Source organism: Notolepis coatsorum (assembly GCF_963971535.1).
Source record: "Notolepis coatsorum genome assembly, chromosome: 18".
Classification (NCBI taxonomy): domain Eukaryota; kingdom Metazoa; phylum Chordata; class Actinopteri; order Aulopiformes; family Paralepididae; genus Notolepis; species Notolepis coatsorum.
The window spans coordinates 40,253,350-40,277,468 of NC_140182.1; the positions used below are offsets into that span (position 1 = coordinate 40,253,350).

At 45.6% G+C, this 24,119-nt stretch overlaps 2 protein-coding genes across 2 annotated transcripts in view; one reads left to right on the forward strand and one right to left on the reverse strand.

Moving 5' to 3' along the window:
* Positions 1-19,186, reverse strand: part of gas2a (growth arrest-specific 2a) — a 58,034-nt gene extending 38,848 nt beyond the window's left edge. The window contains exons 1-2 of the mRNA XM_084334727.1: positions 19,050-19,186; positions 14,608-14,769 (exon numbers count right to left, since the gene is read on the reverse strand). Of these exons, the coding sequence (XP_084190853.1) occupies positions 14,608-14,752 (145 nt within the window). The 5' untranslated portion in view covers positions 14,753-14,769; positions 19,050-19,186. The remainder of the gene's footprint in view (positions 1-14,607; positions 14,770-19,049) is intronic.
* A 472-nt stretch (positions 19,187-19,658) lies between these two features.
* On the forward strand, positions 19,659-21,086 carry fancf (FA complementation group F). The gene has a single exon (XM_084334671.1). The coding sequence runs from the start codon at positions 19,875-19,877 to the stop codon at positions 20,904-20,906; it is 1,032 nt and encodes a 343-aa protein (XP_084190797.1). The 5' UTR covers positions 19,659-19,874; the 3' UTR covers positions 20,907-21,086.
* Positions 21,087-24,119: the final 3,033 nt, after the last annotated feature.

Below are 24,119 nucleotides of genomic sequence, written 5' to 3' on the forward strand. Positions count from 1 at the left end.
GAAGCCCTGCTCCTCCCTGTCTCTCCAGTGAGGAACCCACCTCAGAGCCCTCCCTCTCTGCATCTACACATACTGTACCTTTAATTATTCATTTCATTGTATTAATTAAAGACAAAAAGTTAAAGGTAACATTGCAGATAGTTAAGAACGTTGCAATTTACTGTACCAGCTAATTTAAAAACGGATTCTGCACTGCAGTACATCAAGGACATATCACAATTTACACAAAGCAACCAATAGCATCTGGATTTATCAACCCCAGAAACAAAAGGATGGTGCATGTTGGTGTAATTGTGTGGTGTAAGAGTGGTGGACAATAAACTACTAGCTTCACAAGTGAACAAACAAATCCATATACATATTGTTGTGAAGGGCCAGATTAAACCGAATATATATATTTATTTATATATATATATTTAATTGTATTTGTATATTCTCTAATATTCCCTGATATCCCTTGTATATTCCTTGTACAATATGCATTGAATATCCATTCTAGCCTACTGAACATCCCATAATAGTCTCCATTCTACTATTGGTCGAGACCTTGGTGCCAGGCTGCCATACCCCTCAGACCCAGTTCAAACGTACCGCTCGACATGTACGAACAAGTCCTAGTTCCGCGTAGGAATTTGGCTACCGCACCACTAATGGGACTATTTGTTCATAGTGCGTATATATACTGCGCTACTAAAGTAGGACTTTCTTTTCAGTCCAGTTTCTTACCCTCCAATAGAGTCACAGACGTAAAGCCTCCCCGCGACGCCACGTGTGGGAGTAAGGCCAAGTTCGCCTACCATCGGTATTGAGACATCGTGTATATTAATATTTGAATAGTCATATTTGGCACTATATCGTCGAGTTGGACGTAGTCTATTAAGCTAATAATAGTCTGTTAATATATAGTGCTTCGTGCGGTGAGAACACTACCGTAGTCAGTACCCCATCGTTTCGGGCAGAGAACTGGCTGCTTACCCAGGGTGGTTGACCCTATGTGAAGCTGCACCCGAGGAGCCCCAGAGCCGACGAGCGAGTGGACCTGTACACCGGATTATTCTACCGATGACAGCCCGCCTTCCCAGGCACGGATTATGCTTTGGATACTTTGATTATTCCATGGATAAAGACCCCCGACACTGCCGTGTGTTGGAACCCCCCCCCCTGGAGAGGACGCAAGGTGAGGAGACGCTCTGCAAGACGAGGTCGCTTCACGTCTCTCCCCCGTGGACCGGAGAGAGCCGGCCCACAAAGAGTCCACCTGCTTTCATCTGTGGTCCAAGGATCGCCGGCGCATTGAACGGCACTACAGTGGGTTCACCTGGGATACCCTTGGCCGGACGAGGCAGCCGGATTCTACCCCCCCCCCCCCCTCCTACTCCTGTCGGCTTACAAGCGACCGGATTAACCCCCTCTAGTGTATCTAGTATAATCATTAAAGTATCATTGCTGTTATTCCTTAACTATTCCAGGTCGTATATTTACCACCTGCGCCTTCAGAGATTGGACATTCTCTATTGATATACCGACGAATACTCCTTGCCATAAAAGTGCATACTATTTCAATTCATAAATGTAATTAAGTGATTAAGTGCTTATTCTACACACCATCGCTGTGTAGAAATAAAGACCTGTTTCTAATTCGTACATTTGTGTTGGATCCGTTTCATCTACGTGAGAGTGTTCATGATAATATATTTATGCCGTGTACTGGGTGGCCGAATATTAAGTACAAAGGTAGTGGTAGTAAGTATCATATCTAGTAATACAGTCAGGGAATTGTACCCCTCAGTTACAATTGGTCCTTCGAGCCGGATGGTAATCAGTGTAATATTAATATAGTGTTATTAATATTGAAATGGCCTATGATGAACACTCCACGAAACGATCCTCCTAACCAACGCCCGCAGCGTGAACGACGGCTCCCTCAGTACTTAGAGGCTTACGCTGTCAGTCAACAACCTAGTCTTCTACTAACAGTAAACGCGGTAAAACTAGAAAGTAAAAGTATGTCTAACCCCAACGCCCAGACTACCCCGACCATAGAGGCCCCTACGGGCTCTAATGTAACTGACCAAGTTCACGGTGGGGACCAGTGGGAACCAGACATGACTTCACACCCCGCCAGTACTGAAGAAGTAGTCCCCGATGAGTCCCGGGAGGAATACAACGCTACCGAGAGAGAACTCGGCACGGAAGAAGACGGGGAGAGCACCGTGGAGATAGAACTCCAAGGCTCCGCTAGGAGTACCCCGAGGGAAGGCTCCCCTATACAACCGCCTTCTCCCAGCGAGGCAGAGAGGACCCTACAGCAGGCCTTCCTCATCAGCCTGAACGCCGCTGCTGAACGCGACCGACTGCAGATCCAGCAGCGAAGCGAACACGAGCAGATACGTCTAGAAATAAGACGCATTCAGATGGAAGAGAATGTGGCCCGAGAACGAGCCGGTGCTCAACGGGACGCAGCGCGCGACAGACAGCAGTCGCAACTAATAGAACAGCTGATCAGACGGACAACACCCTCTCCCTCCGCCAGAGGCTCCAGGAACTCGTCTAGACACACCTCCAGGGCGGCATCCCCTAGCCGAGTAAACAACCCTGAACTTGACCAACAGACGAGGTCTATACCCCCCACAGACCACCTCCCCCCACCGGTCCAAGCGAGACCTAGCAACCGGGAAGGAGCAGCATATCCTGTGGAGAGGCTAAACCAGAGACTACAAGCACTGGATGACCTAACTGAAGACGAAGAGGAAGAGGAGGAGAACCACGCCCGAAGACAGCACAGTACTCTACCGGACCAGGAGGTCCGGTACAGCCCAGGCTATACTCCCGCGGAGCTGCGCTACAGACCCCCGACTCTATACACGGGTGAGCACGACGCACGACCCGCACCGAGGAACAGCACCTGGACAAGCGGGCCATGGTACACTGCCGGTACCAGCCCATACCAAGGAGCGGGAGGAGACTCGCCTAGGAGGCCTCTCCCCCAACGCTCGCCGATGTATCCACAGTCAGCGTCATACATTGGCACGCCTATGGTACCCGACTTCACCCAAGAGAACCGGGCCCAGTATACAGAACTCCGCATGTGTCTGGAGACCATGTTGGTGGATGTATTGGATGAACGCCACAAATACGCCATCCTACTGAAGCACTTAAAGGTACCCCGCGCACATAATATAGCGCTCGCCTACGCGACTTCCACCACCCCATACACAGCAGCGCTGGTAGCATTGGACCAGAGGTATGGGCGCATATGGGATTACGTGATCCAGGAGATCCGACACATCGACCGCTTACCCCCAGCAATAGACAATCGAGCACTGGACGACCTGTCCATCAGAGTGCAGTCCCTGGTAGGGATGTTGGGAGCGCAAAGAGAGAAGGGGAGGCATGAACTTTACGCCAACTCAAATGTGGAAAGGATCCTGGAGAAGCTGCCGCCCGCTCGTCAGGAGCGCTTTAGGCGGCAGAGGGACCACAGAGACCCGAATGGCCCCGAACCGAACCTCCTCGATCTAGCAGACTTCCTGGCGAGAGAAATCAGCAGCCTACGGCTAGATACATTTGGACGGAGCACCCCTGGCTCCAGAGAAGGAACCAGACGACTAAATGATGGAAGAAGATCGGTGACTGTGATGCACCAATCGGAGTCAGTACCGAGCAGCAGGAGCCACAGTACCCCCTCCAGAACGGAGAAGTGGAAGATAGTGTGCCCCTACTGTGAGAAAGAACACTGGCTAGCGCAATGTGACTCCTTCCCCAAGCTGAACGCGGAGGAAGCAGGTCAATGGATAAAGTCCAACAAGCGCTGTTTTCGCTGTGCGCGCTCACACATGGCAGCCGAATGCCGCTTAAAGAAAAGGTGCACCAAGTGCGATGGAGCCCATCTGGACATACTTCACGACAGTAACAGACGGCGCCCTTCACCTGCACCATCCAGCCGCAAAGCGAGCGTCATGTACATCGATCCCGCCAGCAGCAGTGGAGCCCGAGTACTCCTAAAAGTAGTGCGTGTGACACTAAGCTACCAGAATAAAGTCCTGGACACTTACGCCGTCCTCAATGACGGGTCAGAGAAGACCCTGCTGCTCGCCTCCGCTGCGGCCCAGCTAGGGCTGCGGGGAAGCGAAACCCAAATGACAATTCGGACAATAAGACGAGATTTGAAGACGATAAAGGGCGAGAATGTCTCATTCTCTATCGCAGCAAGCGGCCAGCCTGAGCGACGGTACCAGATTGCAGACGCTTTCACCAGCCAAGAAATAGGACTGTTGCGGTACACATACCCCGTCGCCAAGCTGATGGAGAAATATGCACATCTGCGCAAGTTACCGATCCCGCTCATAGACAATGCTATGCCGACCCTGTTGATGGGCTCCGACCATGCAGACCTCATTGTCCCGATAGACCGGGTTCATACCGGACCCCGAGGCTGCCCTGCAGCAGTCGAGACCCGTTTGGGATGGACTCTCCAAGGCCCGCTCGCCAAATCTCTCAACCGAAGTACAGCCACTAGATGTCTCCACTCCCGAGTCACAGAGGGAGAAACCGCACTCCTGCAACACGTAGAGCGGCTATGGACCCTGGAACAAATGCCCTTTAAGAACGGAAAGAAAGACGTTCGCTCTAAAGATGACATTTACGCCATTCACCTCCTCGAGACAGGGACCAAGAGAGTCCCGGTCAACGGCGTGTTGAGATACGCCACGCCACTCCTGCGGCGAGAAGGAATGCCTACTTTCCACGCCAAGACAGACGCCACAGAACGGTACCTGCTGAACATGGAGCGGCGCTTAGCCAAGAACCCCGCCCAAGAGAGTGTATACCGCGCTGAGATTGAGAAGCTCATCACAGCGGGACACGTCACAAAGATGGACATTAAAGAGGCTGACCAGACCACTGAATCGTGGTACGTGCCCCACCACAAGGTCCATCACAACGGTAAAGACCGCATAGTATTTAACTGCAGCTACCAGATCGGATCCCAAAATCTGAATAAAGAGTTACTGCCCGGTCCCACACTCGGCCCCTCCCTACTCGGCGTTCTACTCCGCTTCCGCCAGGAAAAGGTGGCCATCAGCGGGGACATTAAAGGAATGTTCCTGCAGGTGAGATTAGTAGAGGCGGACAAGCCCCTGTTACGGTTCCTATGGAGAGAGAAGCCAGGAGATGAGCACCCAGCCATCTACCAATGGGAAGTCCTCCCCTTCGGAACGACGTGCAGCCCCTGCTGTGCGACATTTGCACTACAGAAACATGTAGCAGAGGACCCAGCAGCGGACGAAGAGGTCCGACACAGCGTAAAGAACAGCTTCTACGTAGACAACTGTCTACAAAGCCTTTCAACCCAGGAAGAAGCCGAGGCTCTCCTGATTAAACTCCGCGCCTCATTGATCAAAGGCGGCTTTGATCTCAGGCAGTGGGCCAGCAGCGATCCGCAAGTACTGCGCAGCCTCTCCTCCGAGGACAAGGCAGCCAGCAGCGAGACCTGGATGGCTACAATCCCGGGAGAAGCCCAGGAGATGACCCTGGGATTGGTGTGGCGATTCAAAACAGATTCGCTTCACTACAGACACAAGCCCCTGACTACGGAGCAGGGAAGGCCGGCGGCGGCGCCGACCACCAGACGGAGTGTGTACACAACACTCGCCCGACAATATGACCCGCTAGGATGTATTCTACCGTACACCACCAGGGCAAAAATGATTGTACGAGCATTGTGGGACAAGGACCAGGGCTGGGACGACCCCATTCCCGCACACCTTGCATCCACCTGGAGAGAGTGGGAGATGGAGCTCCACTCACTCCCAGGCGTTAATATGCGCCGAAGCTACTTCCCACCCACGGTGAGGCCAGAGACATGTAAAATGGATTTACACGTCTTCAGTGACGCCTCAGAGGTCGCATACGGATCAGTAGCCTACTTGCGGGCCCAAGACCAGGGGGGAGAGATCTACACAGCATTTGTCCTCGCCCGCTCGAGAATAGCCCCACGCAAGCAACAATCTATCCCACGTCTAGAGCTCTGCGCAGCCCTAGCCGGAGCGCACCTAGCCACGCTCATCCAACGTGAGCTCACCATACCGGTGTCTAGAACAATCCTGTGGTCAGATTCCACGACGGTACTCGCCTGGATCAAATCGGACTCATGCAAGTACAAAGTCTTCGTGGGAGTCAGAGTCACCGAGATTCAAGACTTAACCGAAAAGTTAACCGGAGAAACAGAGTGGCGCTACGTTGATACAAAACAGAACCCAGCTGACGTCATCACCCGGGGGATGCCCCTGGATGACCTCACCCGTCGCAATGTCTACAGTGACGGCCCCGCATTCCTAAGACTCCCGGAAGGACAGTGGCCCATGCCTATCCCGAGGGAAGCAAGTCCAGAGGAGGTGGAAATTAAGAAGTCTGTGTTCTGTGGATTGAGCACCGTAGCCTCCACCGACCCTAACATAGACGATTGCACGTCCATAGAGAGTGCACAACAAAGAACATTCCTGCGGTACCACCCGGAGTGCAAGTCCCCCGCTGATATGTCAGCAGCTAACTACGAGGAAGCAGAATTGCTTCTACTGCAGCGAGCCCAGAGAGACTCGTTCCCCGATGAATTGGCCTGTCTACAGGGAGGAAAGCCCGTCCCATCCGACAGCAGATTAATTCACCTGGCCCCAGAGAGCGACGCTCATACCCTCATCAGAGTGGGTGGTCGCCTACGCAGAGCCCCCAATCTACCGGATGACATTAAATACCCGATCGTATTGAACAGCCGACACAAGGTCACAGAGCTGATTATAAAGAAATACGATGAGGATGTGCATCACGCAGGAGCAGAAAGAGTCTTCGCGGAAATCAGACGTCGTTACTGGATCCTACAAGGAAGAGAGGCGGTACGACGCTTCCAGCGAACATGTCTAGACTGCCGCAAGTGGCGCGCGCAGCCCAGCATACCAAGGATGGCTGACCTTCCTCCATGTCGCCTCCGAATCGGTGACAAGCCATTCCACTCAACGGGTATGGACTGCTTTGGCCCGCTGCACATAAAGAAAGGAAGAGGAACCGAGAAGCGGTGGGGTATTGTATTCAAATGCATGACCACCAGAGCGATACACATCGAGCTTCTCCCGACCATGAGCACAGACTCATTCCTTATGGCCTTCCGTAGATTCACATCACGGAAAGGAAGACCGTCTACCCTATTGTCCGATCATGGGACAAACTTCAAAGGCGGCGAAAGAGAGCTGAGAGAGAGCTTCCAAGCTATGGGCCCAGAACTTAAGACCCACCTCGCTCCAGCACAGGTTGATTTCCAATTCAACCCCCCAAACGCACCCCACTTCGGTGGCACTTGGGAACGAGAAGTGCGCTCCATAAAGACAGCCCTGTACGCAGTACTTGGGGCCCAGACTGTGGCGGAAGAAGTCCTAATGACAGTCCTCACGGAGATTGAGGGAGTACTTAACTCGAAGCCCCTCGGATATGTCTCCAGTGATGTGGCGGATATCGACCCAGTTACCCCCAACACACTCCTGATGGGGCGGCTAGATCCTGCATTACCACAGACAATGTACCGGCCTGAAGAAGCGAACGGCCGACGAATGTGGAGGTACAGCCAAGTATTAGCCGACAAGTTTTGGAACAGTTTCCTACTGCACTACCTACCGTCTCTACAGACCCGCCAGAAGTGGGTAAAGGAGAGAGACAATTTGACAGAAGGAACAGTCGTCATGATTATTGATCAATCACTGCCCAGAGCTATGTGGCCGGCCGGCCGCGTAAGCAAAGTGATCACCGGTGCCGACGGCAAGGTCCGAGCAGCTGAAGTGCTCGTCCAGGGTCGCACTTACACCCGTCCCGTGGCAAGGCTCATAGAACTGCCTCGACTCCCAGACACAATCGATGATGACCATGACCCTACAACCCTATGACTTTGTGAAGTTGACTGACCCCTACAGCAAACCCTTATGTGTAAATAGACAACGCGATTAATCTGTCTCTGTTTAACTGATTAGGTCTGGGACCTATTCAGGGGGTGGCTGTTGTGAAGGGCCAGATTAAACCGAATATATATATTTATTTATATATATATATTTAATTGTATTTGTATATTCTCTAATATTCCCTGATATCCCTTGTATATTCCTTGTACAATATGCATTGAATATCCATTCTAGCCTACTGAACATCCCATAATAGTCTCCATTCTACTATTGGTCGAGACCTTGGTGCCAGGCTGCCATACCCCTCAGACCCAGTTCAAACGTACCGCTCGACATGTACGAACAAGTCCTAGTTCCGCGTAGGAATTTGGCTACCTAATGGGACTATTTGTTCATAGTGCGTATATATACTGCGCTACTAAAGTAGGACTTTCTTTTCAGTCCAGTTTCTTACCCTCCAATAGAGTCACAGACGTAAAGCCTCCCCGCGACGCCACGTGTGGGAGTAAGGCCAAGTTCGCCTACCATCGGTATTGAGACATCGTGTATATTAATATTTGAATAGTCATATTTGGCACTATATCGTCGAGTTGGACGTAGTCTATTAAGCTAATAATAGTCTGTTAATATATAGTGCTTCGTGCGGTGAGAACACTACCGTAGTCAGTACCCCATCGTTTCGGGCAGAGAACTGGCTGCTTACCCAGGGTGGTTGACCCTATGTGAAGCTGCACCCGAGGAGCCCCAGAGCCGACGAGCGAGTGGACCTGTACACCGGATTATTCTACCGACGACAGCCCGCCTTCCCAGGCACGGATTATGCTTTGGATACTTTGATTATTCCATGGATAAAGACCCCCGACACTGCCGTGTGTTGGAACCCCCCCCCCTGGAGAGGACGCAAGGTGAGGAGACGCTCTGCAAGACGAGGTCGCTTCACGTCTCTCCCCCGTGGACCGGAGAGAGCCGGCCCACAAAGAGTCCACCTGCTTTCATCTGTGGTCCAAGGATCGCCGGCGCATTGAACGGCACTACAGTGGGTTCACCTGGGATACCCTTGGCCGGACGAGGCAGCCGGATTCTACCCCCCCCCCCTCCTACTCCTGTCGGCTTACAAGCGACCGGATTAACCCCCTCTAGTGTATCTAGTATAATCATTAAAGTATCATTGCTGTTATTCCTTAACTATTCCAGGTCGTATATTTACCACCTGCGCCTTCAGAGATTGGACATTCTCTATTGATATACCGACGAATACTCCTTGCCATAAAAGTGCATACTATTTCAATTAATAAATGTAATTAAGTGATTAAGTGCTTATTCTACACACCATCGCTGTGTAGAAATAAAGACCTGTTTCTAATTCGTACATTTGTGTTGGATCCGTTTCATCTACGTGAGAGTGTTCATGATAATATATTTATGCCGTGTACTGGGTGGCCGAATATTAAGTACAAAGGTAGTGGTAGTAAGTATCATATCTAGTAATACAGTCAGGGAATTGTACCCCTCAGTTACACATATATATATTCCATATATCAAGAGTGTGCTTTTTATTAGGGATGAATTGACTATTCAGTTGAATCTTGAATTTGAATTGTCTTTGTCAGTCGTTGTCGCTAGGCAGATCAAATATATTTCACTGGGAAGAAAGAACAGCTATTATGGTTCAGAATTATAAGAGCAAAGTGTACTGCATTCAATCAGACCATTGACAACTTTGGGAATTTGGAGTCACGCACACTGTTATTTGATAAAACTAGGCACTGTAAAATGTAAAATAAACTGTAAAAAGTCAACTGTAAAATAAATTTCAAACCAAATGCACAATGCCAGGTATGTTTAAACAATGCAATGTAAATTATGTTATTATTATCTATTGTTTTACTCTCTGCACTGAACCTGGCGCGAGCGCAGCTCAAAAAGCATCCAGAACCCCCTTCACTCTAATGAGCCAGCGATGAGAACCATGTAGACTCAACAACAACATTACGTGCTTATTCCAACATAAATGTACATGGTCGAGTCTATACGGTCCTCATTACCGACGATCGAAAATCTTACATAGTACACCTTTAAAGAAAGTTAGTAGTGTCACAGGGCTAAGTAAACAGTGTGGCTTCTGCTTCCTGAGATCTCCTCTGATCCTCTTCCCCCTGCCAGATCACAGAGGCCACTGCAAACAGAATAAGTGAAGAGACGGGGAGAGGCGCAGATAGGGATCGGGACCACATGTCACATGCAAATTGAAACCATGTCATGGAATTTGGTTCATGTGACATCAAGAGATTTAGGTTAGAATGTGTGTGCATCCTAAATAATTCCATCATTATATTCTTGTATCGGGGGGTAATCGAATGACTAACACACACACATGATTTATTACGCAGTAGAACCCCTGTAAGTCACTGATATTGCCTCCATTGCTCTCCCAGACTATTGACTGTCTGTGCATTACTTACGCAATGTTAATGGAGCCCATTACTCAATTAAAGTATGGGTGTATGGGAATGTGTGAAAGTGGGATGCACTCCATATTCTAGTATCTTTAAAACGGCTTGTAATGAGGTTCAGATCAATGCTGGCCCCTTGGGGAAGGCCAGACCACAGCAATAGTTGCAACTTACAAGCGATAAGAACTTGTGGTTAAAGTAAACAATTGAACAGGATACAGTATATGTTGGCTCTTGCAAATCAGCAACATAATTGCTTCCTGAGCTAAGCATACAGTAAGCAGCTGTCTTGTGTGCTGCCATGAGCCTGCAGCCTTAAAATAATTACACTGACATAAAAAGAGGCCCTCATTTATCAACAATTCTTAGAAAGTGTTCTATTTTCGTTCTTAAGCACAGAATTTAGAATGTGTGTACGTACAGAAAAATCGGGATTTATCACACGTGCGTAGACATGTCCCACGCACACCTGCAAGTACTCTGTGTTGATAAATATCACTTGATCTACGCTCCACGCTCGTGCACGGTTTTACGTATTTGCATATAGAACCGCCCGTAATTAACCATATATGGTAATGAAACACCCCCATGAAATGTGGAAAAGTGGACTAAGCCGAGCGAACGCCTGGGAGAAATATGCGACAGGCTGACAGACGTGTACACGGTGATGTCGGAAACAGTCGGATATGATATCTATTAACTTCCTAAAGACCATTGCTGCCTGGGCAGCGCAAACACTAATAAAGTCCGTTAACCACTGTTTGCCATTGGTGTCATTAATAACCATGCTGGAATATGACTGCTTTTTCTTCGTTTCGTTCGATTAATACCCAGGGATTAAAGTTCTCCGTCAATTTCATTCCAAATCGCGACGGATTTTCCGTAAATTTTCTACCTGCATATGATTTGTAGAGGCATACAATCTATTTTGATGTCGGTATTAGGTAGCCTATATAAACAATAATACGAGAGCATATACAAGAACCTTTCTATTCACATAACTGCATTTGTGATGGAGCTTTGACAGCTACATGGGTGGTACAGTAACAGTCTATTGCTTGATCCATCTCCAATATATCACGATGGACCGTGCCGGTGGCCAAAGACCCGAGGGTGGAGACTGACTTGAATGTGCATGGGGATGGCATTTGTGCGTTTTGTTCCACGCTCCAATTTGGGTCTTAAATTGCGGTACAAATGAAGGAGGTGTCTCGGGTATAGCGGACTCTAGTTAATATTTTGTATGTTCTCTCTGCAATTAGACTGCCCCTCATTCATTCATTCATTCCTATCTGCTATCTCTGAAAACAGTTCCCCGCGGAGCCCAGTGAGTCAGTGCACCCCATAGTATTCCGATAACCCTATATATAAACCATGCTGCATTCATTCGGAAAGAAAGACTTATTCCAAATGCTATATTTATAGGGTTTGACAATAATTACACTACTGTCGCTATTTTACAATGAACTATAATGAATTACGGTTATACTACAGAACATGGCAGTGTTGAAACTAATGCACAGAAGCTTATTTCCGCATTGCAATAATAATATTCTACCGCACGGGTTACGCACATATCTGTGCGTACGCACCATTGATAAATGAGGGCCCAGGTATGCACGGTCGGAGCTGTGCGTAAATATACGCACAAAGTCAAGCACACGTTCAAATTGATAAGTCACACACTTTGCTTAGAAATTATCGTACGCACGGGTTACGCACATATCTGTGCGTACGCACCATTGATAAATGAGGGGTGATTTTTTTAAGTAGAAATAAGTTAAAAAAAAATAATAATACTGAAACTAGAGCAGCAACAGTATATTAGGCCGGTGGTCCGCAGTGTTGGGAAAGTTCACTTTCTACATGAACTACAGTAGTTCAGTTCACAGTTAATTTTTTTTTAAATGAACTAGTTCAGTTCATAGTTCATAATTCAAAATGTTTAACTAAAGTTCATGGTTTCAAAAATTAACAAATTTATAGTTTATAGTTCTTTTTTGTATTTTTTTTTTTTTTTTAGATTTTTCACATACAGTTACTTACATTACAAAAACACACATTGGGACAAGGGGGGGGGGGGGTCCTCCAGTTCATCTATGCCATGCCATCATCCACACCATAAGCAAGCAAAAACAAAACAAAAAGAAAAACAAGCAAAAAGGAAAGCAAACCAAGACAGGCACTGTACAGTATTGCACTTCCCTCGAGCCCATTCACATGTAGACATACATATTTATTTTTTTCTATCCTAGGTCTGTCCATACAATGGGGCATTGGGCCTTTAGAAGGATCCGAGAATTTTTTGCAGGAAAATAGTCTAACAGTGGGGCCCACACCTCCTGAAAGGAAGCGTCGTTGCCTCTATGCATTGCACAGAGTCTTTCATGGGGTAGCACACCGAAGATCTCTCTATATACCACATTTGTATAGATGGAGGCTTATCCTTAATCCAGTTTATCAGAATGCATTTCCGGGCTGAAAGTAGAAGTTTATCAAATAGTTTAAGGGTGTAAGGGTGTCAAATGAATTTCCTTTGATGGGAGTCCCAGTAAGAAAGCTCCCGGATCCTTCTTTATTTTCACCTTGAAAATGTCGCTTAACTCACGTGCCACTTGGCCCCAGAACCTGGATAAACACTTACATTCCCAAAAGTAGTGATAGTAGGTACCCAGATCTGGTTGACATTTCGAACATAAAGGAGATATTGAATGGTCCATTTTGGTAGTTATTTTTTCAATACGTTGCTGCAAGCTATTATTTGTAAAAATTATTGAACCACAGACAGCAATCGGAATACTGGCATTTCCATAACGCTTTGCTGCCGCCCATTCAGTCCACACTAGTAGCAGCTGCAGCTTTCATCTCTACAGTATATGAGGAAAAACTTTGCTTGAATTGTCTTTATTATGAAAACAAAAACAGGTCGTTTGCTTATTCTCAATGTGCCGTTTAAGGTTTGCTGTCGACGTCATCGATGTACGGACTTGCTTCTTCAAACCGGGTGGACAAAGTTTACAGACAAACGTTCGATTTTTTTCCGTCTGAGTCAGTACTGACTTTAACGTTAAACTCTTTTAAATGCTCATACGCTGACGTCGTAGAGGTAGAGTCTGACTCTGAGCGAGTGCTGCTGCAGCTCTCGGCTTCTGCTCGCCGATTCCGCTGTTCCACTGTTTGTTGTGAGGAGTCTGATGACGTAGCCAGGGGGTGACAGGAGCGTTGCCAGATTGGGTGGTTTTCCGCATTATTTTTAAGCCTGTTTACGGTGTGTTTTAACTGGGTTTTCGGCTGAAAGGCATATGAAATCTGGCACACCTTTGAACGCCGTTATAATAGAGTGCTGAGAATGAACTCACTTTTGAACGCCGTTATACAGCGCTGAGAATGAACGCGTTCTCAATTACGTTCATTTAGCGGATATACAGTACGTTCAGTTCACGTTCGCCCAAAATACGAACGCGTTCATGAACGATCGTTCATTGAACGCGTTCAAGTACATCACTGGTGGTCCGTATCCGCTTCCATTCATCTGTGCTAAGCTAGGCTAGCTTGCAGCTGGATAGCTTTCTACCGAACACACAGAGAGGAAATTGGTATCTATCTTCTTGTCTGACTCTGGAGGAGACGGTGAGCACATTTCCCATAATGTTGCCGTGTTCCTTTAACCCTTTCACTGCCACACGACAGAAGGTTAACCCTTTACTATCACACAACCGGCTGTCGCGTGGCAGTGAAAGGGTTAACCCTCTGTGTATTGTCACAGTGAAAGGGTTAATCGTTTTGGTAGTGCGGCAGTGAAAGGGTTAATAGTGGGTGTAGCACAGCCCAAATTTCAAATGTATTATTCCCTACCCTGAATGATAGCCCCATGCTCAAAATCAAGCAAACTAGGCAGTAGATCAGGAGGTTATTTTTCCTGGCTCCAAATAGGATTTATTATGCAAATATTAGGTTAAAGATGATTGATTCCGTGTATGACATCACATGTGAGGCTGATTCTGAATGGCTTGCTTAACCTGAAGATTTCTGTCAGATAACAACCCTGGCCAAATGGCAGGAAGTGAGGTCATCCCAGCAGTTAAATAACATTTCAGACTCAGCTAACAGACCATTCTGAATTTTTACAAATACACACATACACACATGCACATAGCATTTTGCCCACATCGCCCCAGCCATACAGTGTGTGTGCTTGTCAGAGCAGAGTTTACCCAGCATGTTGTTCAGCCACAGGGCCAGGTCTTCCTTCATTGGCAACAGGCTGGCTTCATGTCGGCTGGCCAGCCACTGGTGGTACTGCTGTACGTCTGTCAGGCCTGGCCCACTGGGCTGCTTTGGACTCAGGGAGCTGCACATGGTTCCCTCTGACTGGCCTGGGGAGGAGGAGGAGGAGGAGGAGGAGGAGGAGGAGGAGGAGGAGGAGGAGGAGGAGGAGGAGGAGGAGGAACCATGTATCAGACTGTGCACAACACACACACAGTGGAATATTACGGGCCATGAGTTTATTGACTGACTGGTCACAGACAGAATGGGACATTTCATTAATATTTACATTTAGCTGACGCTTTTATCCAAACTTACAAATTCTGTACAACAAGTCAGCAGGAAGGGTACAACTTTGGCAGCTAAGGGTCAGTGATATTGTTTGTCAAACAGGGTCGAACTTGAGTGTTACACACTTGAGTGCATAGTGGTATAGACATAGCATAGTAGGTAGTAATATAGGCATAGTAAATTACTTAGTAGCAAAGTACATAATTGTGTGAATATTTGTGTGCTGTATCACTATTTACAATTTTCAATTAATCAATACAAGCAGCTGTGCTTGAATGACCATTAACTTTCTGGCTCACTATTCCCTACAAGAGTAGGGAAGAGGGGGGGTGGGGGTACCAAAAGAGTAGAGGAATCAGAGTGCTATTGTCCTCCTGGCCAAGTCCTGGCCTTTCTTTCCCTGGTGTGGGTTACAGCATGCACCTAATGACATGGAACATTCCCAGAATCCCTGACAGCCTAGTTCCTATTCCCATCTCCCGTCCACAACACAACAGACCCCTTTATATTGGGCCAACCTGGTACAGTAGGACTTCTATGTGACAGACCCTGGAGGAGAACAGACGGCTGATCAAGACTACTGGCACGCGGTCCGTGATGCTACCTAAGCCACAGCGGCTCAGACAAAGAGTATATCATCAGTATATCACATCAATAGTTATAGTTAGATTAATATTTGGCACCTACGTACGTACTGTATATATATTTGGTATTGCTTGTAAAATTAATAATTGAGATATTGGCCGTAGACGTTCTCGATCACATTCTTGGCAAAACGTTCATGGTATGAGATCATAGGATTATTAACATTTCACTCCAGTATAATTTCATTGAGAGTGAGGGAGGAGTAACCCAGTGGGAGTAACCGATACCACAACTGGACAGCAGATGTAAGTACAATAAGATACATAAACAATCCCAAAGTTTGTTTTCACTGTATAAATTACTGGGGTTGGAATTGTTCAATGCATGACCTGACATTGTAATGTGAAGCAAACACCTCGACTTCACAAGGATACTGTGGATAGCCCCTGGTGACACTTGATGACACACCTGCTGAAAAAGTTACAATTTCCCACTCTTTACAAAGTTTACTAATTAAAACATTATAAAATAGAAAGATCACATTAGGAAAGCTTTCAAATGAAAACATTATAACATTTTACACATTCTCAATGCATGTCCTCATCACAAAGGTATTGACTTTGTCAGTGATAGAGATCATTGAAAAACAGGTTGTAATATTAATGTACAATTTCTTACTGTCATTGAAGCCTCTGGAACACACTTGTGAGGTATATCAAAAAGATACAAATTCAGTCCCCTTCCCTCCACTGAGGTCCACTATCCTCATCCTTATACGTCACTCGCCTCAACAAGAATACATTTAATTTGCTTTAGGATACAGTGATGTAGAGAGTGGAACCAATGCATTGCACAGCCTTAACAAATAGAATCTGATCGTATCTTGTCAATGTTGCTTCCAGCCTGGGTTCATTCATGCTTGTTCATCTTGAAATAGAGCATTCCCCTCTATAGGCAAATAGGAGCAGGATGTTTCAATGCAAATTTAAAGAGCCCTGTTTCAAACAAGGATGCAAAACTGCCATTGAAATTCATAGCTAACAGATTGTATACTATAGGCCTACAGACTGTTTCAACTTGACAAAACAAACATAATCATTCTAAATAGACTACATTTAATTTCCTGTCAGCTATTGGTGTTAGGAAAAACTGCAGTATCTGGAGACTAAGGGTTAGAGTCTCAGTGTAAGAAATCTGACCTTTAAAACTTTAGAACTTCAAGAGAACTAAACAAAACAAGAGTTTGTGAAAGAGTCTTATAGCCACAGGCCCCTAGAGTCTAGACTATTTGGAGGAGGCTGTAACCAAATCACACCATGGTGAAACACTGGACACCAGAACCTTGATGTCCAGCCAAGGTCATCTTATCTTCCTCAAAACAACAGCCCCTCATCGCAGCCTATGCACCCTACACACTGGAGCTCAGTGCTGACACGCAGGTGCTACATTCCCACAACTACTGAGGTGCTGGCCTGACAGACAGAGCGGGGCACTGGGCCAACCTCTCTCATAATACAAGCCTCATTCATCCGTGTTATGGCCCAATACAGGGCTAATTAAGTGGACTTCATAAACTGCAGGCAAATAATGTATACCTGATCTATACATGTGTGGCATATGGGGAATGATCAGCCCTTGAATTTGTCCTCCCTCTCATATAACCAGTGTTGTTATCCTGATATTTACATCAATCTGGAAAATGCAGAGAATATTGCCCAGACCCAGAGGATGGCGTGTACAGTGAGTACCAGTACCTACTGTCTGTTTTTGATTTAAAAGGTCTTAGCAAAAGGTTACACAAACATACAATGTATCAGTCCAAAAGACAATGGCCTCTTTGTAACCCTAAAATAAAGCAGTCATAACAGTCATAACCAAAGTTGGTTCCGGATGACTCTGAGACGGGGCTGTGAATCTGGAGTGCTGATGAGTCACGTTCGTTAGAAAACACAAGAGACACTTGTCCCCCTTAACCCTTCACTCCTCTCACCTCTCCAACAGGCTGACCTGGCTGCTTCAACAGGGCTACCGGAGACTCAACGTGTTTATAGTCTAGAGATTATACTTTATACTGTTGATGAGTGGCATATTCAGGTCTCAGAATTAAAAAAAAAAGGAAAGGGAAAAAAAGGATTCATAATTTGCCAAAAAAGCTATAGCATGGTATCCAGAATATATACTATGATGTAATGGAATCATCCATAGCCTGCTTAAAGCAACAGTATAGTATGGAACTGGGATCATACTGGTTTATATATTCAAGGTTCATATCACTTGTTCCAATAACACTGAAGAGGTAACGTGACCTCATGTTTGTTAGTGAGCCAGATGGAATGGCGTGGACCATATTTCACAGAGTGACTGGCCTTGTTTTAGGCCTAATCCACCCTTTATCATATAATTTACATGACCAACCAATTAGATCAGATAAGATTAGATCAGATTCACATGTATTGTCATCGTACGGACAAGTACAGTACAATGAAAAGAAGTTGGCATCTAACCAGAGAGCACGGTAACAGTAAAGTGCATAACAATATACAGTGTATACAGTAATATACAGTGTAACAAGTGATTCAATGGAAAATATAAAACAAAGTTGATTAGTAAATATGTTTATCTGACGTATATACATTATTATTATTATTATTATTATTATTATTATTATTATTATGTACAGTGATACAAGTATAAACATACAGTATGGTAGTAAGCCATACTGGTCAGTGGTATAAATAGCAAAGCAACAAAGGGTTTACAGACAGTCATATGTTCTGGTATAATGATTAAATTCTGTGTAGTAGGCACAGCTACCATATACTTTTGCCACTACATATACAATATTATAGGTTGGCTATTTCATTTACAACTGTAATAAGATTTTAAACCTGTTTCTTCATTTACAATGGCCCTATTTTTGTCACAAATAAAAGAAACCACAACAGTAATTTAACCATTCTGGGAACAGGATCAAAGTTTGCCCAAGAAAAATGTCTGACATGTTATGACTGAAATCCAGTATAGAACACCCACTGAATCCTATAAAAGTGTGCATTTACAGTTGTCCGAAATGTTTCACATGCTTTCAATTACAGTTGGGTTAAATAAGTTTATGCTATAGAAACCCTGAATAAACCGTGTATTAACACAGGATTGTTGTGGATGGAGATGGAGTAAGTTAAGCTTTCTGTACTTAATTGTCTGGGCTGATTTACATGTGGAGCAGACAGCACACCCCTCTCGTGAGATAGCCCGGGAGACAAAAGCAGATTTGTTCTCAAAGGTTAATGTGCTATACAGGTAGGTTATTGTAGGCTACACTAATTATGACGAATGGCTCGGATAAAATCTTGCATTTCCCAATTAAGCCGTGCAAGTTGTTGTGATTAATTTAATCAAAGCAGCGAATACCCCCCCGGCCCCCCCCTCTCCCTCTCTCTTTCTCTCACTCTCTCTTTCTCTCACTCTCTCTATCTCTCGCATATGCTAATCCACACAACAAAAATCTATTTACCCTGCGATTCAACTCTTCGATGCGGACCTTGCGCGTGCTTTACGCTCCGGGGTTCCAATATTCATGCTTCCAGCTGCACACCTACTCTGGGGTTCGCCAAGCTTCCAAAACAGTGACTGCAGTCTGGGAAAAGTCTCTCGCTGCACACATGCAAGATAATCTCCCCTCGCTGCTGATGGGAGGGAAGTTTTCATCTTGCTGTGTTGGTAGCCAATTCTTCCAAACCTCACCCTCTTTGCGTTGTGTTGCCTCAATGTGATATTACCAAGAAGTATTATTAGCTTGGCACTGCAGACCATCGTCATACCAAGACATTATTTTCTCTCCAATATATTTTAAGCATTATATTATATAGTAGGGAGCCTATAAACTATTTATTCAACTTCAACTGATGGTGCTACATCTAGTTTCTGTATTTGTCGTCGTTATTAAGTAGTTTTTTTAGGGTTTCCTTTTTTGTTTATTGGAAGAGGGGTAACTAGTGAGGTGCGACTTCTTGGAAATGATATAATTGTAAATCCTTTTTGTGGCTTTTATTGTGAAGGATTTAATTAAATTGACGAGACTGCGCACGCGCGCGCGCCGGCAGCTGCAGCAGGAGAAGCAAAACAACAGTCTGAAGGAAGTAGTGCGGAGCAACAAAAACACATTGCTAACCATGTAATTTCGGCTTGTTGTCAACAGTGAGCTAAATATCGTAATTTTGGGGACCGGAGAAGGTAAAGTGAATATTTTGACTCCCGTTATTGGTCTCTTTATTGAGAATGGGAACGTTTCTACACCAGGACGCCACGACTGAGGTGTTGTGAACGCAGAGAGCGCCACATGGAGGCGGTTCTGGGGAACTTGGAGAGGACGACAGAGCTACTAGCCGTGGCCCAGAGCGACATGGTGAAACAATGGGACAAACAGACCCTCGCGAGGGCCTTTCAGTGGACTCATTACTGTGAACACATTTACTCGAGGTTTCACACGAACTCCTCAATCAAGGAAGTTGTGGAAAAACGCCTCCGGGACACAAACGAACGTTTACGAGCCGCCTTCGAAGAGCAGCACAACACGGGAATCACGTTCTCAGACCTTTCCCAGTGTCGACACCTGCTTCTGGTGAGGCTGTTGGAGAACACTGCTCTGCCTAGATCTATCCTAGAAATACTCTTAACCTCTCCCGGTCCTCTGGACACTAATGGAGAAGAACTGCCTGGCAATTACAACCAGCTCATTGAGTACACATCAGCGTGTAAAGTCCTACATCTCGCGAGATCCACCTCGCGTCTCGGTCCCGACGCAGAGGTGCAGGGCGCGCTGCTGATGGAGAGGCTGGATGAGCTGCTCTGCAAGGGCAACAAGGTTGGCGTAGCACAAACACTGTTGGACTCCATCCTGCAGACATGTGAGGGCCATATCTATTTAGTCATTGCTGCAGCTCTGCTGACTAGGAAAAACAAAAATACTTTAGAAGACGTGTCAGGGGACTTCCTCTTGGACTGGTTACAGCACAATGACAGCCTGCTGCAAAATATGTGTTATTCATTGTCCACTGGACTTCTAACAGACCTTGCCCAGCAACGCGTGACATTTGCGGTTGCCTACTGTAACGTACTGAAAAAATGGGCCTCGGACATGGAGTTTGATCTAAATGAGGGAGAATGGGTTCAAACAAGCGCAGCCAGCATCAGAATGTCCTACCAGATGCTGGCGAAGCATTTTCTGGCCTTGTTCAAGGCTTGCCCCTCACTGAGAGAGGACACGGTACAAGAGCTGAATGTTCTGAAGATATCTGATGGAGACTTTGATGAAAGAGGTCTGAGTGTCTGGGGTGACCTCCTCTCTGACCTCGCTGAGCTCAAAAAGTAACAGTCTGTTCATATAGCTAATGCCCACCGGGCAGGAAACTGACCAAACCCACCTCTTTGGATGAGGAGTCATCTGTTCTCATCTGAGAATCTGTCATGCACATGATCATAATACTCGTCACTGGTGAATTATTTACAAGACAGAATTGATCATTTAGTTACAAAAGACAAATTTCATATATGAAACTGTCTGTTATGAAATCCCATTATACATTGTGATGTGATTCTGGCATATGCCTGAAGATTAAAAAAAACAAAACAAACATTTTGGAGTAGGTTGTTGCCAATGCAGTTGTTCTACAGCCATCAGAATAAAATAAAAACATTCTGAATCACTTAGCTACTTGTCAATTGATATACTAGGCTTTTAATTGTGTTTCCTGTGCACACATCCTAGATAAACATATAGGGGTTTGCCAGATGGTAGCACCACGTATCTAATCACTGGTAGCATCGTGTGCCTGGTTAAACTGAAGGAAGAGCCAAGCAGCAGGTCCCCAGAGACCCAGGGCTTCATGCTGCATCGTCAATTTCATCTTACCATCAAATGAGTATAGAAGCACTATAACAGAGCCATTTTAAGGTCATCCTTTCTTTGTTGATTTATGAGGTTCTCTGAAATAATCTCACAAGGGAAAATATAACATTAGTTGGTAGAATTAGAACAGAATATCAAGCCTATGTTGGCCCGTTTATTTTGGGTGATTGGACAAAGAACATTGCAGCTCTCCTTAACCATTCTGTATTTGTAAGTCTTCTATAGTTTCAGATATATTTTGTGAATCATAAGACCATAAAGAGATGACAAATAGTGAAAGAAGCATTATGTAGTTGTAATTTTTTTCTTTTTGACTGAACACATCATTTGACATACACCATATGTCAATGCCCTTCTCGCCAAAAACCTGAACAGGGCTCCTGATTATATATAAAAAAAAATTGGGTTTGGTTCCAATTCACACCTTAAACCTCGACCATGTATCCAAGCACCTCTGCTGCTGAGGGAGCAATTAGTCAGATCTGGCATCTTCAATCAAACCCTCCACAATGGCTGGTGTGTCTGTGTGACATAACACCAGCAGACAGCACATTACAGCACCAGCCGCCATATGTGTGTGTGTGTGGAAACCCCAACATGGCCACGGCTCGTTTAACACACACACACTGAAAGCAATTCACATGGAGACAGACAAGGGTCACTGAGTAAGGGGTGGAGCGGCACGTACACAAGCAATTTATTTCCATCCAATAAAGAACATATGCACTGGGATAGAAGAAAACACTGCTTAAATGGATCTAACATGCTAACGTTAACTAGTTCAATCTTAACTGCCTAAATTCATGAACGTATGCTATTTCTTATCAATGTGATGTCCTTGTTATTCAGATTTTCCTATTCCCATTTCTTTCACAGTATTGCTTGTTTATTGTTATATTGCGTCACTGCTGCTTGCGGAGCAGGTCAGCCACCGTGGTGGTGCTTCACATGTGCTGCTGCTGCCGCTGCTGCTGCTGCTGTCTGATTCACCAGCACCACCAAATCACATTATGTCAATTGCATCCATATGAGAACCGTTATGAGTCATTGTTGATAGTATATAGGGCAAATACACCTGTGTGAGGCACAAGTGATACTAAAAGATAAAGTGAAAACTTTTTTTTCTTCTTTCTGGCAATGTATTTATTCTATATATAGGGAGAGATTAGGGTTTCTAACATTCTGCCAGGGCAATGGGGTTAGAGGAAGTGTGTTGGCATCCTGCTTGTTCAAACAAATAATTAAATACATCCCTTTTGAGTGAAAACATATATTTACCTACCCACCAATCCCACTTGACAAATTCAAACAAATTGCCCACTGCTCTTAAGCTGCATGCCAGGTTAAAATTACAGGGTTGTGTAATTGTAGTGTTTCAGGCAATCGGTGACTGATCCAGTCATTTGATTCTACAGTGCCACTAATCCAGTTCAGAGGGTCGATGCCTCCTTACAGACATACATCCCAAAACCAGTTTGGTATAGCTATGAAATTCTGAAAATATAAAAGGCAACATGTCTTACAGTTCATTGCGATGTGAATTTCTACATTTACATTTGGCATCTTTGCTCATACAAGGTGTTTGGTTGTGAGCGCAGAAACAAGTCATTTGAATGGCTGGTTGTAGAAGTACAATTTCAAAACATTTTCCATTTGTGTTTTCTATTGCTTCCTTTTAAAGACCATATTGTTGAGATGTCCCTCACCAGTCCTTATCCAATCAGGAGGTCCGAGCTCCTGTATACATGCTGCAGGCGGAGCTGTTGAGAGGGGGCCAGAGGGTGTGAAGGAAGGGTAGTATTCATTAAAACCCACATCCAGCCCCCATCTGGTGCTGTGAATAGGGAGCCCTCTGTGTGTGTGGGGGGGGGGGGGGGGGGGGGCTCCCTCGGCACGTGCCTAAGCTCCTCCAGCCTGGCCTATCTGGCCCCTAGTGACAGATCACAAAGGCAGGATCCTCCCCCCCTCACACACACACCTGTGTCCCGCTTCGTGGCTGCTTGCATGCAGAGGCTCCTTGTCGTCCAAGACCGGGAACATCGCTGCATGATATTCACAAAGCCTCACTGAGTGAGTACTGATCTAGAGTCAGCTTCAGTCATTTACCTTATGAACCTGGTCACTGACGCCAGATCAGCACTCCTACTGTGTAGGAAGCTTTGTTAATATGGGATATTATTTAAAAAAAAATTGTCAAATAAAAGTTTGTATTGTGTTCATTTTAACTGTCGTAGTGAAATTGTATGGGCTTTTTTTTATATGGTTTGATCCATGGAGGGGCTACAATGATGACATGTTTTATTAGATGTGTTGTCATAGTTCTGCTGTAATGTTGCTTTCAATGAATCATGTGATATTGGGGGGGGGGGGGGCATATAATCTCAGGCATATCCCATAGTAAAACTGCAGTGTCAGACTTGCTGTTGTTGCAGAAACAAATTGTTCATGAGCAAGGGGGGAGGGGTGTTTGATCCCAAAACATTTAATAAGATAAGCAAGAAAGGTGAATAATACAAGTCCAAGGGAAAAAAGGAAAAAACGGCTGTGACAGATACAATGGAAGATTGTATCTATGCTGATAATGATTTATCTGCTATCTAAACACGTTCTGTCTATTATCACGGAATTCTGCCGTATTGTATCCAGATAGCCTTGTCACCGTGCTTTCCGGGATGT

Coding starts and splice junctions, on each gene's coding strand:
- fancf (XM_084334671.1), top strand. CDS start 19,875: ATGGAGGCGGTTCTGGGGAACTTGGAGAGGACGACAGAGCTACTAGCC.